The 18,304-nt window shown below is 41.0% G+C and overlaps 1 protein-coding gene across 1 annotated transcript in view; it reads left to right on the top strand.

Moving 5' to 3' along the window:
• Window positions 1-391: 391 nt before the first annotated feature.
• Window positions 392-18,304, top strand: part of Kiaa0319l (KIAA0319-like ortholog) — an 89,208-nt gene continuing 71,295 nt past the window's right edge. Inside the window, exons 1-2 of the mRNA XM_013034084.1 lie at window positions 392-565; window positions 3,719-3,888. Coding sequence (XP_012889538.1) covers window positions 3,747-3,888 — 142 coding nt within the window. The 5' untranslated portion in view covers window positions 392-565; window positions 3,719-3,746. The remainder of the gene's footprint in view (window positions 566-3,718; window positions 3,889-18,304) is intronic.

Raw genomic sequence — 18,304 nt, 5'->3', positions numbered from 1 at the left:
ACCCCCACCCCCGCATTACTCTCGACCAATCAGCGGCAGCTTCACTCCTAGCTGTAGCCAATGGCACGGCAGGGCGCTAAACCGTAGGGGGTTGGCGCTGTTGCCGCCATCTTTCTTGTGGGTATTGCCCGAACGTGGGGCTGGGGAGTCTTGTGAAAGAGGCAAGGTGCAGACTGCCCTTGGAGGCGGGAGGCGAGAAGCCGGCGGGGTGCAGACACCCTCGTTGGGTGTAGTGTTCTACCCTCAGCATTGCCCCTCCTCCCCCACGGGCTCGCGGCTGGAATTGCGCTTCCGGAGAGTGGTGGGCGGGAGTGTTTGATTGGCAGGGAGAATGTGCTTCCGGGTTGAGCCCTGGGTGGTGGGAGGAGGCGGCGCTTCCGGCCGCCGTCGCTGTCCAGGGAGGCTGAGGCAAGAGGGAGCTGTCCCGGTTGGAGCCGGCGCTACCTTCTTCCTCTTCCTCCTCCTCTGCGTGAGGGTAGAGAAAGTCGGGGCCCCCTAGCCCATGGACCGGGAGGAGGCGGAGGCCGCCGAGAGCCGGGGCCCAGCTATATGGCCCTGAGCCCCGGTAGGTGGCCGGGACGGCTGGCTGCCAGGCCGAGTACCAGGAGCTCAGGGGAGGGGCCGGCGGGACGGGCGATGCCCGGGGTGTGGGGACTCGGCCGGGGCAGGCAGCTGCTTCTGGCCTTGCAGGTGCGGAGCTAGAGTTCCAGGTCGAACCCCGCTTCTTTTGAGTCCGGGTCTGGTCTTCCAGCTTCCTGGCATACTGGGGCCCAGCCTGTCCGTCTGCAAGGACTGCTGCTGTCCTTTTGATACCCTCGACCTCATCTCTTACAGCCTCGTCTTGAGTTGCTGTCTCTGATATTTGATCTCCCCATGCCGAATAAGGGGGGCGGGTTTTGGGCGCGATGTGTAAATTAGGATTCAAAACCTGCCTCATGCAGGATTTTGAAAATTATGCTCCAGAGGGTCCTGCTGTGGCTGCAGTGAGCACCACAAAGATGAAGTGGAGAAAGTCAAAGTAGAAGATAGAAAAGTAATAGCAAACCCAGACGGGGGTTTCAGGAATGCTTTGCCTTCTCTTACCTCATGGTGGTTGTGCCCAACTGACAATGGATGTTGTCAGTGAAGAGCATTAGCTGACTCTCCTGGTGCTTTCATGTGATTAACAGACTGGAAACTAGGAACAAGTTGGAAAGACGACCTCCCAGAACAATCTGTTCATTTTTCCAGCTATTTGGAAAACAGTGTCTGCAAATATAAGCAAAAGCTATTCATGGCAGTCTGTTCTGTAACTTTCCCAAATATAAGACTTTTTTTTCTCTTTAAAGCTTTCTTCTTGATTACTCACACCCGATGAATAGGCTGTTTCAGACGTGCTTTGTCGTTACTCAAACATATCTTATCGCTGTGTACATAAATGGAGTTCCACGTATGTAGCTGACAGACTGAACTATGATACATCCCCCATCAACCTGAAGTATTAAGTAAACATTACCCCCTGCTCTGTCTGAACAGCTGCTGCAACAGAAAGTGCTTTTATTTCGGGTGTACTTGTAACGCCCTAAATGCCAGAATTATTGGGAGCTTTTCTAGATTTTCATTTGTCAAGTATTGTGGGGGTGTGTGTTCTCTCCCTGGGTTGTTACCCTTTGATTCAATAACAGACTATTTGGATCTTGGTGATGTGGTGGTGTTCTTGCCTCTGGTCAGCAAGCCTTTAACTGGATCCTAGCAGTGATTTGTGCCACTAGGCAATTGTAGGTTTCAGCAGAATGACTGGCTGGGAGTTAAATGAAATTAGCTTTGCCTCTCTTGTGCACGGTTTGTGAGACATTGCACTTCTAATCAGCTTGCTATTCCAATGGTGTTTATTACTCCTGTTTTCAAAGCCTATTCATTTCTTTCTTGCTTTTTCCGCCTACCTGCCAGGATATTGATGACAGGTGTTGAGTCACCTTGAGGTTTAAATCCTTTTGGGGTAGGCAGAAATATGTTGGGTAAGTTCTAAGTGTGCACATGGGTGTATGACACACACATTCCATCTTGAGAATTTAGAGAAGTTTCTGTGATTTCCTTCCTTCCTTCTTTCCTGCAAGGATTTATTCATAATCTTTTGAACATGTCTCTGGCTCACATACTTCCTTTCTGTCCTTTGCTTTATAACATGTATTTTAAAAACAACAATAACTAGAAATAGGAAGAGCTGGAAAGAAATGAGAGAGATGAAGTCTCCCTGGTGCCAGTGGCTCAGTGAAAGCCTTTTCTTATATCACCTGCCTCAGTTTTTCAGTGGTGTGCTCATTTCCTGGCATTAGCCCTGAAATCCACTTCATGCGATGCTGATTTTTCTGTAGACTGGTAGTGGATAAGAGGTAAGGGCTCTCATTTTCCAGATGTTAGTGACATGTTTAGGACAAATGATTATCGTTCCGAGATGGGCTCTCATGTTGCTCAGACTGGCCTTGAACTCTTGGGCTCAAGCAAACTTACCTCAACCTCCACATAGCTGGGACTACAGCTGAGATTCACCATTCCCCACCAACAGATTTTTAAAACTGATCTTCAGAACTCTGTGCGTCTTCATAATGTCAAAATTTATGATATAAGCCAGGAGCTGGTGGCTCACACCTGTAATCCTAGCTATTTAGGAGGCTGAGATCTGAGAATTGTGGTTCAAATCCAGCCTGGGCAGGAAAGTGTAAGACTCATCTCCAACTAACCACCAGAAAACTGGAAGTGGTACTGTGGCTCAAGTGATAGAGCACTAGCCCTGAGCTAAAGAGCTCAGGGACAGCGCACAGGCCCAGAGTTCAAGCCCCACAACCAAATATATATATATTTATATATGTATATATGTGTTTATCATATATATGATACATGACATATATACATTATATATATATATATATATATATATATAATATGATATATACAATATAGCAGAGTTGTACAAGAAGAAAGAGACTTTTTGAAAATCTGTTTTGTTTTCTTCTTCTGGAGATGACCTAAATAATATAGTGACTAGATTCTAGAGTAGCTAGTACAGTGTTTGACATACATATTTGCTGAACGTGTACATGAGTTTAAGGTAGGAATTCCAAGTGAAGCTTAGGTATTGGAGATAACGGAAGTGTATGTTGGATAGAGTTTAAAGATGGTGTTGAAAATATTTCAGCAACAGTGGGCCAGACAACACCCTTAGGTTAGGTTAGTTAGAACAAGTCCAACTTCTTTTCAGTGTGTTTGGTCAAAGTCATAAAGCTGTTTGTATAACTAGGACTGGAAAGTCAAAAGCTTTTTTTTTTTTTTTTTCCAGGCCGAGAGTCGTCGTTGTTATTATTTTGGCCTGAGACCTGTACTCAGACTCTGTACCTGACATTTTAGGCCTCACTCTACCAACTGAGCTACTCCTCCAACCCTAGGGCTGATAGCTTTTCCATTCTGTTACATAGACAATTTACTGTTAGATTAGACACTAATGAAGCATAAGATACTTCACTTTTGCAGTGGGTTCATTTAAAATCCCTTGCTGTGTTGCCACACTGATAATTATAGGCTATGTCAAAGATCAGGTTTAGAATTTACTGGCAGGAATGAGCAATGAAAGACAATCTGGAAATATTTCTTTCTCCTAATCTGTCACATTCTCTGAGTCCACATTTCCAGGAATCAATTATTAATTACTTGGCATATAATTCTTCTCTTTCTATTTTTCTAGTGTGCTGGTTCTGCCTGTCTGGAAGGCCATGGAGAAGAAGCTGGGAGTCAAGCCAAGTCTTGCTTCCTGGATTTTATCAGGATATTGTTGGCAGACATCTGTGAAGTGGTTGAGAAGCCTGTACCTGCTTTATACTTGCTTCTGTTTCAGTGCTCTGTGGTTGTCAACAGGTACTATTTTCTTGATAGATATAAAATTTAACAAGGGCACTCTGACTGGGTACAGGTGGCTCATACCTATAATCTAGCTACTCAGGAGGCTGAGATCTGAGGATCAAGGTTCAAAGCCAGCTGGGCATGAAAGTCCATGAGACTCTAATCTCCAATTAACTACCAAAAAATCCAGAAATGGATCTGTAGTTCAAGTGGTAGAACACTAGCCTTGAGCAAAAAGCCCAGAGATAACACCCAGTCCCTGAGTTCAAGTACCAGGAATGTCACCAAAAAAAAAAAAAAGAGGGGGGGGGCATGTCAGAAACGAGCTTTACAACGTCGGGCCGTGGAAAAGGGAAGGGGGGGGGGGGGAGGAGCTCGTGGAATCTGTGAATCCCTCTATTCATTTTGAAGACTACTGGGTGGCAGAAACTATCAAACTGTCATCCTTGGACTGGGAAGGTGGCTCAGTGGTAGAGTGCTTGCCTTGCATGGATGAGGACCTGGGTTCGATTCCTCAGTACCACATACACAGAAAAAACTGGGAGTGGCGCTGTGGCTCTAGTGGTAGAGTGCTAGCCTTGAGCAGAAGACTCTCAGGGACAGAGCCTAGGCCCTGAGTTCAAGCCCCAGGACTGGCCAAAAAAAACCCCCAAAAACTGTCATCCTTTTGGTTTGTTGGGTTTATTCTGTTTTGACTCAAGAGTTAAATTCTATTATTTTTCATAAGGAACATAGCACAGTCATTTTGAGATTTGAAAAGGATGTATTGAAGCCAAGCTTAAGCCTGTAATCCAGCTACTTATGAGGTAGAGATCAGGTGACTGTGTTTTTCAGTCAGTCTAGTCATAAAAGTTTCCAAGACTCCATTTCAATCAATGGCTAGATGTAGTAGCATGCACCTGTTATCCCAACTACAGGAACAGCACAGTGTCTGGACACTTTGGTATGTACCTGTCATCCCCATTAACATGGGGAAACACAAGTGGGATAATTACAGCCTAGGCATAAAGCAAGTCTGTACTTCAAATTTAACATTGCCATATGCAGAAAAATAAAGGGTTTAGAGGTGTGGCTCAAGTGGTGGAGTGCCTGCTTTGTAAGCACGAGGTCCAAAAATCAAAAGATGTATTGAGAAGAAAAAGCTTTCAGCATTGGACAGATCTGGATCCTGGAGCTGAGTGTTTTCACTTCACCTAGCAAATTTCCTAATTTTCTTTCTCTCTCTCTCTCTATCCTCTTCCTTCTCTCCTCCCTCTCCCCCCTTCTCTCATAGAGTCTTACTATGTAGCTCAGGCTTGCCTTTAATTTGTGTATCTCCTCCTTCTCTTAAGTGCTGGGGATACAGGCTTGCATCACTGTACCCAGTTTACCTAATCTTTGGGGAAGGATATAATCTACCTCAGCTTGATTTGAGGAGTAATATAATTATAGCATGTAGTATAGCACTCTGAACATAGATACTTAGAAAATAATAGTTTGCTTCCTTTCCTAGCGGAATCTTCACTTACAGGGAGAATATACTGCTTTTTGTCTAGAAAGGGCTATTTGGTAGATTTCATAGATTGTGCTTTTATCTTTGAGATGATTTTACCCTACTAGAGCCTCTTGCCAGCAATCAGTGATAAGAAGGCTAAATTTCAAAGGCCAATGCCATTTCTGTCTTAATTAAAAAAAAATTTTTTTTTTAAAACATGGTTCCCTTCAGGCTATGACATGTGACAAAACAGCAATTTGAGACTTTAGTATGCTGCCATTCTGCACAATGACCAAACCTTCTGCTGTCGAGAAGCATGTCTGATATTGGGGATAACTAATCAGCCTTTTGCTTTGACAGTTACAAAGATTTCTAGTGCTTCCCTAAAGTACTTGATCATCATGGTCTGTAGAATGAAGTAATTACTGTGTTTAGCAATTTTAGTAACATCAGCTTTGGGGTTTTTGTTGTTTTGCAGTGGTGGTTGATGATTACATAATTACAGCAGTGGAAATTTCAGTTGATAGAAAGCTGACCTAAATGTTTTTGCCTCAAATGATGCTGTGTTGACTAGTTCCAGTCAACATTTTATATAAGATTATTTGAATTAAGTAATAGGTGTAATGCCAGGAAATTAGGAAAATCTTTTTGGGTAGTGTACCAACTATATAATAGGTTTCAGACTAAAAACATTGCATATTACCATGATTTTATCTCATTTGATGTTCATGATAACCCTAAAACAAGTAGTTTTGTGCTCATTTTATATATGAGTAAATTGAGGCACAGAAAGGTAAAATAACTTGACCAAGGTCACACAGCAAGAAATGGCAGAGCAGGAGCCTAACCCAGCCTCATGTTCTTTCAGACCACAGATAATCTTTTGGAGAACCAAAGACAACTTTTATTTTTCTTGTCTAGAATTATGATACAAGTTTGCATTTGAAGGATTCAAAATATAAGGGAGGAAAAACACAATTTGGAGTCTTTGTGTGTTTTTCAATCACATTTGGCTAAATATAGCCTTATGGGCTCCTTGGGCAAGTGTTTAGTACTCCTTGAAATTGGTACTTAAAAACAGGACCCCAGTGAGCAGTGTGAGTGCACAGAGCAAAGGTGTGTTGTTAGGAGTACTTGCATCTGTCCCATTTAGAAAAGCTTTTACCATGGAAATGCAGGATCAACAGCCATATACATTTTTACTATGTGAACATGCCAGCAACATGTGACAGACATGTTTGTTGAATATATTTATTTATTTATTTTTGTCAGTCCTGGAACTTAAACTCTGGGCCTGGGAGCAATCCCTGAGCCATTCAGCTCAAGGTGAGCACTCTACCACTTGAGCCACAGTGCTACTTCCTGTTTTCTGGTGGTTAATTTGAGATAAGAGTCTCATGGACTTTTCCTGCTTGGGCTGGCTTTGTACTGTGATCCTCAGATCTCAGCTTCCTGAGTAGCTAGGATTATAGGCGAGAGCTACCAGTGCCTGGATAATATTTTAAATTTATTGGAGCTCTTTCACATCAATTTTTTTTTTTTTTTGTCAATTCTGGGCCTTGAACTCTAGGCCTGGGCACTGTCCCTAAGCTCCTTTTGCTTAAGGCTAGCACTCTACCACTTGCGCTATAGTACTACTTCCAGATTTTTCTGTGATAAATTGGAGTTGAGTCTCACAGACTTTCCTGCCCAGGTTGGCTTGAAACCAAGATCCTCAGAATCTCCTGAGTAGCTAGGATTGTAGCCACTGGCATCCTGCAACTTATTTATTTATTTGTTTGTTTGTTTTTTATTTTTTGGATCCGGTCGTGGGGCCTGAACTCTGGGCATGGGCTCTGTCTCTCAGCTCTTCAGCTCAAGGCTAGCGCTCTACTACTCGAGCCACAGCATCACTTTTGGCTTTTTTCTTTATTCTTATGTGGTGCTGAGGAATTGAACCCAAGGCCTCATGCATGCAAGGCAAGCGCTCTACCACTGAGCCACCTTCCCAGCCCAAAACTTTTTTATTTTTAAGTTTTATTTTTATAACATTTTTCTTTAAAGGTACAATATTTTAATTAAAAATTGAATAAGGGATATTAAGAGTGTCATAAGAAATTAGAACTATTTAAAAGGCATTTTTTATTTGTAATCAGAGAGCCCCAGGTTGAAATGAGGCGGCTTTATTTATTTATTTATTTAGTATCTAAAGCCTCACACTTGCTGGGCTTCATTTGCTGGAACTCTATTACTTGAACATTGTTTCTCTAGCTTTACTTTTTTGCTTGTTAACTGGAGATGAGGTCTTGCAGACTTTTCTGCTTTGATCTTTGAGTCTCAGCCTTCTGAGAATTTAGGATTATGGACATGAGTCACTGACACCTACCTGAGAAAGCCCTTTTTTCTTTCTTTCTTTCTTTTTTTTTTAATTTAAGGTCTGAGATCAGGACTAAATCTTGGTAGCTGAGACTTTTGCTCATAGGCTAGTGCTCTACCAAGTGAACCACTCCTCCAATGCCACCTTTTTTTTTTTTTCTGGTATTTAGGCTTACATTCAGTGCCTCATGCTCTCACTTGGCTTTTTCAGTTAAGGCTGGCTCTCTACTACTTGAGCCACTCTTCTACTTTTGGCTTTTTTGCTCATTAATTAGAGAGTCTCTTAGAAATGTTTGCTCAAATTGGTTTCAAGACCTGATCCTTAGATCTAAGCTTCCTGAGTAGCTAGGATTACAGGCATGAGCTGCCAGTACCTGACTGAGAACTCTCAGCTTTATAATCTATCATATTGATAAAAAATTAAAGCAAAAAATGTCTAAGGGCTTGGGATATAGTTTAGTGGCAAAACATTTATGCAGTGTTCTAGGTTCAGTTTTCAACATTATAAAAATTAAAAACATCTAGTGCTGCTAAAGGGTGATGTGATTGCCTTCATATGGTTTTGGGAAATTAAAATAGAGAACTCTTTGGAATAGCTATCACAAGACCTAATGAAGTTCATATCCTTTGACTTAATTCCCTTTAATTCTCTTTTACAAGTTTAAGGATGCATTTATATACTGTGAATTAAAGTACTCATTCTATGCTGACAAAGTATTGCTGTAACCTGTCCTACAATACAGTGGTAAATTTTTTGTATAGTTATATGGCAGAATATTATCCCACCCCAACATTCATATTTTAGAATAATAAATACATGGGGGAAGGAAATGTTAAATGATAAAAGCAAGGTACACAATTCTATATTTGCTATAGTATCAGTTCTGTGCAGTGAAAACAAGGTTATATAATAGAAAACAATCTGAAGTAAGATATAAATACACACACACACACACACACACACACACAAACACACACACACACACACAAACACACATATGCTGGTACTAGGGCTTCAACTCCGGATCTAGGCCCTATCCCTGAGTTTTTTTACTCAAGGCTAGCACTTTACCATTTGAGCCACAGTTCCACTTCTTACTTTTTGGTGGTTAATTGGAGATAAGAGTCTCACAGACTTTTCTACCTGTGCTGGCTTCAAACCACAGTTTTAGAGCTCAGCTTCCTGAGTAGCTAGGATTACAGTTGTGAGCTACTGGAATTATTCTGTCTATATTCTTCTGTGTTTCCAGATCTTTTCTCAGTGTTTTTGTATAACTTAAAAAAGAGAGCTGGGGCCGGGTGCTGGTGGCTCATGCCTGTAATCCTAGCTACTCAGGAGGCTGAGATCTGAGGATCGCAGTTCAAAGCCAGCCCGGGCAGGAGAGACCGTGAGACTCCTATCTCCAATAAACCACCAGAAAGCCGGAAGTGGCGCTGTGGCTCAAGTGGTAGAGCGCTAGCCTTGAGCTGAAGAGCTGAGGGACAGCACCCAAGCCCAGAGTTCAGGCCCCACGACCGGACCCTCCAAAAAAAACAACAACCTTGTTTTGTGTGTTCAGTCCAGATGTGTAGTGTTTATGTCAGGATGGTGAGTTCCTCTATCATAACTGCAAGCAGAAGTATATATGATTACCTGCTGTATGTCTTTCTGCTCACAAAGTTGTCTTACTCAGAATTGCATCCCTAGCATCAAGTACATAGTAGCTGACAATAAAGTTCGTGTTGGAGTAATCTAAGGATAATGTTGGAAACAGCACTATGTGTATGTTAGGGAGAATTGTCCTTTTCTGCTCTGTTTTTCAATCTTAGTCCATTATATGTGCATTTCATGTCCAATAAGGCAACAATGTTTAGTGGATAACTTACGTTCCTTTCCTCACTTTTTCTTTAATTTACTCTACAAATGGTCTAAGGATTTTCTGATTGACAAAGTTACAAAAAGAATCCTATTGTACATAGTGGCCAGTTTTTAGGATTATTATACTATAGCTGATCTGCCTATACCAGGATATCCTATATTTGCCCAATTAGGGTAGGTTAGTTCAGTATAGGAAAGTATAAGAAAGACCATTTGTGATTACATAGCTCTGTCATGTTCTCTATTCACCCTTATCAGTGTCACTTACTATAAAGATTTTGTGTGTGTGTGTGTGCCAGTCCTAGGATTTGAACTCACGGCCTCGTCTGTCCTTGAGTTTTTTTTTTTTTTCCTCAAGTCAACCATTCTACCACTTGAGCCACAGCTCCACTTCCAGCTTTTTCTGGAAGTGGAAATAAGAGTCTCAGGGACTTTCCTTCCTGGTCTGGCTTCAAACTGTGATCCTCAGATCTTAGCCTCCTGAGTAGCTAGGATGACAATTACGAGCCACTGGCACCCAGCTTAAAGATGACTTTGTGTGTGGGGCTTGAAATCTTGGCCTGGGATCTGTCACTGAGCTCTTCAGCTCAATGCTAGCACTCTACCACTTGAGCCACAGCCCCACTTCGGGTTTTCTGGGCTTTCCTGCTAGGCTGGCTTTGAACCGTGATCCTCAGATCTCAGCCTCCTGAGTAGCAAGGATTATAGGCATGAGCCACCAGCACCCGGCAAAGAAGATACTTTGATCTTCATCTGTCCTGTTATTTTGCATATTTTAATTAGCCAAAACTCTAGATGGAGAAATTAATTATCACTCTGATTACAGATAGGGCAGAGAGAGCTGCTGGCTTAGCTCAGCAAGAGCTTTCTTCCTTACTAGTTGCCATTCTCTTTTATTTTCATTCCTACTTGAATTCATGAGCCCAGGTAAGTGTCCCTGGTAAACAGAAAGCAACTGTGGGTTCTGACTTTCTCTCTTTATCCTCTATCTTTAGGTATACTTGAGGGCTGTAGCCCTTGTTAGGCCTCTCAGATGAAGTGGTATCTTTATTCTTTAAGAAGATTTTATATTTTGAAAATACATTGGTCTTCGGGAGAAAGGCATTTTGGGGAGACTTTCTCAGTGGCATTTTATCTTTGCTCATATTCTATCTAGATGCTGGGCACCTAATTTAAGGTAGATGACTAATGGATTGTATCTTACAGCATTAAGTCTACAACAGGAACTTTCTCCTGCCAAACTGGCCTACATTCTTAACTACATTGCAGTACAGGAAGGTAATAAATTATTAATCCTAAGTCTATCTCCTCAGATTGAAGAATAATGACTTGAGTACATGGCAGCTGGGGAAAGGTAGAATTTTCTGGCTGTTACACACAAACTATGCAGAAGCTTTTGATTCTAAAAGTCAGCTAGCATAGAGCAAGGCTATGTGATCTTGTTTTGTCATAACTTAATTGACATGGACCACTCAACCTCTACAGTTAGCCTCTCACCCCCCCCAAAAAAAAATCACTGTGTCCTACTTAAACATTTGTTAGTAAAAGAAAATCATCTCAAGTCCTCTCTTTGAAAACAATGAGTTCTTTTTGCCCTATGGAAATCTGTGCAAACATGAGCTTATTTTCTAATTTGTATGAAAAAATGAAGATAAAAAATGACATATTTGACAGTCAATACAACTCATTTAAAAAGCAGTTTCAAGCTGACCTTCCTTTGGAATTCCTCAAGAAGGGAATAATGAGATAGCAGAGGAATTTATAAAAACAAAGAAACAATTGCAGAGTAAAATTGTAGTCTTGATTACGCTTAGTTATGTTTCTAATTTAAGGCATTGTGTAGAGCTGTCAGGAACATAGTTAAGAACTGGGAAGAATTAGTGTTTAAACATCAATTCTTTTTTTTTTTTTTTTTTTTGGTCCATCGTGGGGCCTGAACTCTGGGTCTGGTGCTGTCCCTTAGCTCTTCAGCTGAGGACTAGTGCTCTAGTACTTGAGCCACTGCGCCACTTCCAGCTTTTTCTGCTTATGTGGTGCTGAGAAATCGAACCCAGGGCCTCATGCATGCAAGGCAAGCACTCTGCCACCGAGCCACCTTCCCAGCCCTAGACATCAATTCTTTAAAAAAATTTTTTTGTTATTATAAAGGTGATGTACAAAGATGTTACAGTTATATAAGTCAACTAAAGAATACATTTCTTTTTTGGATAGTTATCCCCTCCCTCACTCCCAGGTTTTGGATATCAATTCTTTTGTAAGCAATATTGAGTTTTGGTCAAAGTGAATATGGGTGCTGGGCCCCCATACATAGGGCCCTATGTATGGTAAGCATAGTTCTGTCACTGAGCTACCCTCAGCTCCTAAGGCCTGCCTTTTGAAATATCTTTCTGATCTTTGATCTTCTATAACAAAAGTCAGCCTGTGGTTTAGATTCTGTAGCCATTTTTTTATTTCAGACAGTACATCTTCAGAGAGAAGTCTTGACTTATCAGTAGCAAGGCAGCAGCCAACAGCATAGAGCACGGTCTCGAATCAGACAGCCTGAATCTGAATGCTGGGTGTAGTTGCCTAGTATTTTTTTTTTTATCAGGTTCTTTATCTATAAAATCCTTTCTCTAGTTGGAAGGATTATTTTGAAGATTAAATATTTATGCAAAGGGCCTAGCCTATTCCAAGGTTTAGAAATAGAATCCAACAAATATTAACAAATGTGAGTGATTTTAGCCCACATGTTACTAAGTATAATATAGGCCACTGACCTTTTACATTGTCAAAGACTGTATAGTCTTCCATTCATATGGTTTTATAGACTTGACATTGATTGAAGCTCATGACAGAGTGAACTGCACTGTGCAATTCCATAGTAGTATCATATTCTAACGAGTATGATAGGCCACTAGTTTCCTCTTCCAGTTAAGGAAACTTTGCTCTGGAAGAGAACTCTATTCTGCCCCTGCGACCCACCTTGCCCTCTCCCCTGGCTTACTTCCCTGAGCACTAATGATGTGATGATACTTGTTAAGGCCTGTGTCAGTCCAAGTTGTCTCTGGCTTTTGGTAAGCATAGTGTTCTTTGTGGTTGTTGTTGTTGAAGAAAGGATCTCTGTATATCTCAGGCTGGCCTTGAGCCCTCTCTGTAGCCCATACTGGCTTAGAACTCCTGCTCTTCCTGCTTCAGCCTTCTGAATGCTGGGATTGTAGGTGTGTGTCAGTATCTCTGACTAGGTATAGTCAGAGATAGTACTTTTGGATTTTGTGTCAGAAGTTTTACAGATTTAGTTCCTTCTTCCTCTCTCCCTTCCTCCCTCCTTTCTTCCTTCCTTCCTCCCTCCCTACCTCCCTACCTCCAGTGCATACTGTTTATAGGCATTATAAATGCAGTGGGGAGCAGATAAATAGGGTCTTGGCCCTCATGGAGCTTGTTTTTTTGTTGGTATCTTTGCCATTCCTAGGGAACAGAAACTCTCTTCCAGAGAGTGATGTTATTGGTATCAAGAGTCCTTCCAAAGAGACTGAGGTCTCCCTTGGGTCCCATGGTAAAGTAATGACAGCAGAGACGCAGTTTTTCCTTGCATAATTCTAGAAAGTAGGAGACAAAGCAATTTGGTGTCTCCAACTGGTCACATTAGAGTAACCTTCTTCTAAGAATCATGTAGGTGTGGAATTTAGTCTCTGTCTGCAATATGGTATGTGTCTGGCTTTTAATCCAGCTTGCTCTCTCACCTTTAATAATCCATACTCCTGAATAAGCAGTGAAGGTAGTTATCTGGAGATGTAGAAATAGCACTGAAGCTGTAGCCTTTGCCCCCAATTTGGAAGTGTGTATCCTCTGGTGATTTTGTGGGTATTAGATATACGTGGCCTGTCAGCACTTAAGGTCTTATCTGTATCAGGCACTTCTGTCTTTTGGCATCGTTTGTTATTCAGGCCCTCTGCCAGACGATTCCAATGTCTAGCATCAAGCAACTACCAAATTATATAAACCCTGAATTTCCCTGGAAAATCACAAAGGGAAACTGTAAAATACCCTACGAGAAGAAGGAATTATGAATGTCCTTGAATGTTTGGCCTGTTCCCTTTTCCTCTATTTTCCTAACAACCATTACAGACATTAACACTCCCCCTTTTTGTAGTGTTTTTATAAAGGTGATGTACAGAGTGGTTATAGTTACATAAGTCAGATAATGAGTACATTTCTTTTTGGACAGTGTCATCCCTTCCCTGGCGCTCTCCCAGTCTTTCCCTCCCATTCCCATCTACAAGTTATATAGTTCATTTTCAACATACTGTCTAGTGAGTACCACTGCTTCATTTGTTCACCCTTTGTCTCTCCATTTCACAGATACTTTTTTAAGTGTCCTTTTTTGTTTTTCCCCAAGGACAAATAAAAGCAGAGGAAACAAAAGTTGGCTAATATCTCAAGCTCTTCTCACTGTAGACTGCCCCTGAAGATGGATCTCACTCCATTTCTCCTTTTTAAACTTTCCCAGAACATGATAGGGCTTTTAGGAATAGCATGCACGCACGCATGTGTACCCCCGACCCCCCACAGAATTTTAGTGTTAATATTGAGAGCAATTTAGTCAACTGGAGATTTATGGAAATTGACTGGCCAGAGTGCATGAGTTTTAAATGAAGGAGTCTTGTGGAGGGAATCTGAAGAGCCATATTCCATTTCAGAAAGCTGATTAATCTGTATCCTGCTGGGTCAGTCTGTAGCACCTTGCCTGGAGTGCAACAACTCTGTGCATGTGCTGCAGCGCCAGGAAGCTCCCCTCCACCTCTGTGCTCATCAGTTTCTGCTTGGCTTTCAAAACTGCTCTTCATTCTGCTCCTCAGAGTGTGCTTATGTACTGCAGTCTGACATTTTTCACCATGCACTTTTCAAATAAAGTGTGGATTTTTAATAGTGTTCTTAATAATATTAAAGGGAGGGCTTGACATTGAACAGGACCTTGAGTAGGATTATCTGTCAAGAATGGCCAAAAGAAGCCAAAGTTTCTGGCCTGTCTCTGGAGACCTTTTCTGACAAGCATACCCTCCTTTCCTTTCCCAGGCTGTTTTGATTGAGCTGTTTCGCCTCCACTCCTTCATATTTCATGTGGGGGTTGCTGCCTTGGCAGCATGGCTGCGTTTGTCAGTGGGGAGGAAGTGGTAGAGAGTGAAAGGCTTCAGTGTACACAGTGTTTTCAGGAGTTTGTGTGTGTGTGTGTGTGTGTGTGTGTGTGTGTGTGTGTGTGTGTGCGTGTGCGCAGACCTAGGGGGTGAGGGTGGGAAAGATAGAGACAGACAGACACTGAGACAAACACACTTGGTGTCATTATTACCCTGCTTAGAACTAATGTCACTTAAGAATCAACAGAGAAGTGGTGCCATTTCATACATAGAGATATGAAAAGGTCACTTTCTTGGTGTTTAGTGGGTCTATACTAGATAACTTGATTGGTCTTTGCCCAGATTTTTGTTTCTGTCAGTAGAAATATAAATTATGATCAATTTGAAAATGGGGGTATAGGATTATAAATAGAAAATAGACTTTTGAAAAAATAAAGTCCAGAGGCTATAACATGACTCAAGTGGAAAGCTGCCTACCTAGAAAGCTTGAGGCCTTAAGTTCAAACCCCAGTCCTGCCAAAAGAAAAAATAAGTAAAGTCTGTTGAAAGCCACATGTCTGCAATAAATAAGCAGACAGGAAAGTAAATACCAAATACTCTGAATGTCTGTGCTGCTTCAGGGCATTAAATTGGATTCCCCTTTTATAATATTTGTGGTTCCTTGGCTTTTTGTAAATGTTGTCTCACATTCTGAGACTTAAAATATGCTAACTGCAGTTTTGATGTCTTCTCTTACTTTAGATCATCAGTGATAATAAATATTTAGAAGTTATGTGCATCCTATAGACACATACATTTCAGGTCAACAACTACTGAACCAAGCTAAATTAAACTTAGTTCCTGCTATCAGTAAATTCACCATATGGAGTGCTGTGAGAGCACAAAGAATGGGGCAAGGAAGAGCTGAACCCTGCTCTATAGCAAGACGTTAAGACAGGATATTTTGAGTCCTTTGAAGCTCCCTCTCTCAGATTCATCTGAAGTGGTTTCAACCTGCAAAGCTCTCTCTACTTCTTTATCTCAGAGGGAGGCATGGAGGGAAGAAAAGATCTACAGCTCTGTAGCGTCTAGAGAGTAAGAGCCCTGAGAAAATTATTTCTGTACAGATACAGATTGGCTTTGATTTAATTTAAATAAACTGGCTCTCAGAAATTCTAAGAATACTAACTACTCACACAGTTTCACTTTCATTTACACACAGATGAGAAAGCATCTGTAGCTTTGCATTTTATTTGCTATAAGCAAAAAATGGTTTGAGATATTTAAGTTTTTGAAGCTCAGTTGTATTGAGTCCTCACATGTCCCAGTTCAGCCCACTGCAGATTTTTTTACTTTTTAATTTTTTTATGACACTTACATAATGCTCCAAAAAGAGAGACTTTCAATGGATAAATTGACATAAACTTTTCTTCTCTTGGCCGTATTTGCAGAAATAACATTTCATGGCTAGGTATTTTTTTTCCTATTTCCTTTCAAGCTTTACTGCTAATTTTATTTATACATCTCTGCTGCAGCCTTCTAAATGACCTTTTTTAAAAAACAAGAAAACAAACCAGTTTTTAAAAAAACAAGAGAGAGAGAGAAAGAAAAAAAAGTGGGGAAAAACATCCTCAAAACAAAACAGTGCTCTGATTCAAGGTTCTCTGTGTGGGTTTCAGAAGGAGGTTGGTGTGATTGTGGTAAATGCAAATAATTTATCAACCCATAATAACTGCAGTCAGAGATGGCAATCAACTGCAGGCTCTTAACAATAACATCTACAGGTGGGCTGTACAGGGAATTTGCTAGATTCATGCCATCATATCTAGGTACTTTTCTTTTTAGAAAATTGTCTTCTTAGAACTACTTTTATGTACAGGCCAAAGTTTATCTTTTACCATTTAATACCTATGCTTTTTGAAGTACAAAGACAGTATTACATAGAGAGGTGTGGGCTTCCTTCACGCTGTGGCTTGGAGGCGTGCTCTTCTTGCTGACAGCATTCTCCTGAGTCTTTTAGTCATAAGGTGGTGGGAGAAAAAGCAGAGCAGGATTCTGAATACATCATATGCAGCAATGTAACCCCCTAGTTACAGGTTTTTTTTTTTAAGTACATGTTTTAATCATTTGTCTTCAATCTGCCTTTAAATATTATCTCTTGATGACTGAATTGTTTCTGAGCAGGTGACTTTATGGTAGGAGAACTATTTTCAGCTCTACCAGTGATTCCATTAATGCTTGGTTGTGAAAAATGGCTCTGGGCTAACCGTTGACAGATAGGTCCTTTGAAATGTAAAAGCAACTATATCTAATTAATGTGAAGCTTGTATTCATTAATAAATATCAGGGAGCTGAGGTATTAGAATTGTGATAGAATGGTTTCTGCATTCACCTAGGTGACTAGAACTTACTTTGAGGCATTTTTTTCTTTTCCTTCTTGTCATCACTTAGAACTAAGGGCAGATGAGTGGATCTGAATGTCAGCAGTGATGGATGGCTCTTTACCTAGGTGAGCTGAGAGGTCCATTGCCACTGTTGTTTTGTTCAGAAATCTCCATGGTGAAAATTTCTCTCACCTTTAAATGAAGTAGTGTGGCCTAAAATACATAGTTTGGGGAATTGAAATTTGGTTGGTCTTCTCATGAGGAAATATTTAAAGGGATTTTCCAATTTATGGTTTAAGTAGAACAGATCATTTCCCTGCTGTTTTCATCTCCTTAGTTTTTCTTCAGTTTTTCTCTGCGTATCTCTCACCATACTTCATATTCAGTGAAGAAGAAACATGTTCCCCCCATCCTTTGTGTGTGTGTGTGTGTGTGTGTGTGTGTGTGTGTGTGTAGGTACTGGGGCTTGAACTCTACTTCTGGCTTTTTTTTCTTTTCTGGTTAATTGGAGATAAGAGTCTCATACTTTCCTGCCTACATGCTTTGAACTGTAATCCTCAGATCTCAGCCTTCTGAGTAGCTAGGATCACAGGCATGAGCCAGTGGTATCTGACTGTTTTCTTTTTTTTGAGACAGTGTCTTTCTATTTAGTCTAGGATGGCCTCAAACTCCTGATCCCAGTGCCTCAGCCTCCTGAGTGTAGAATTACAGGCCCTGTATGACCACACCTGCCCCCCCAACTTAATTTCAAAAGCTCCTAATTTTTTAGTGAATTGGGAACTTTACTTTTCCCTCCTGCTTCTTCTTTCTGCCAAAGAAATTAATTAACATTAAGGATCTGACTCAAATGACTAAAACTCAAGTGATTTCATACTGAAGCTGACATCTTTTGCTTAATTTTGTTAGCTAAAATAACAAATTTGTTTAAGTATTGAGTGAACTTTTAAAATTAATAGTCTTTGAATTCCTACTAATGCTTCTTTCTTGGCCTGTGAATGCAAAGATATAAGTACTAAAATTTAGGGGAGAAATGATATGATAGAGGTAAATGCAAAATGCCCAAAAGAGAGGCTTCTGGAGCTGAGAGTTGCATCAAGGAAGCATTTCTCAGAAATGGTGGTGGCTGAACTGCAATGAAGTATAACACCTACAAAAATAAGGACAGCTAATTTTTTTTTTTTTTGTCAGTCATGGGGCTTGAACTCTGGGCCTGGGCGCTGTCCCTCAGCTCTTCAGCTCAAGGCAAGCGCTCTACCACTTGAGCTAC

This window comes from Dipodomys ordii, unplaced genomic scaffold (assembly GCF_000151885.1).
Source record: "Dipodomys ordii isolate 6190 unplaced genomic scaffold, Dord_2.0 Scaffold181, whole genome shotgun sequence".
Lineage (NCBI taxonomy): Eukaryota > Metazoa > Chordata > Mammalia > Rodentia > Heteromyidae > Dipodomys > Dipodomys ordii.
This window is presented reverse-complemented; position numbering and strand designations above follow the sequence as displayed.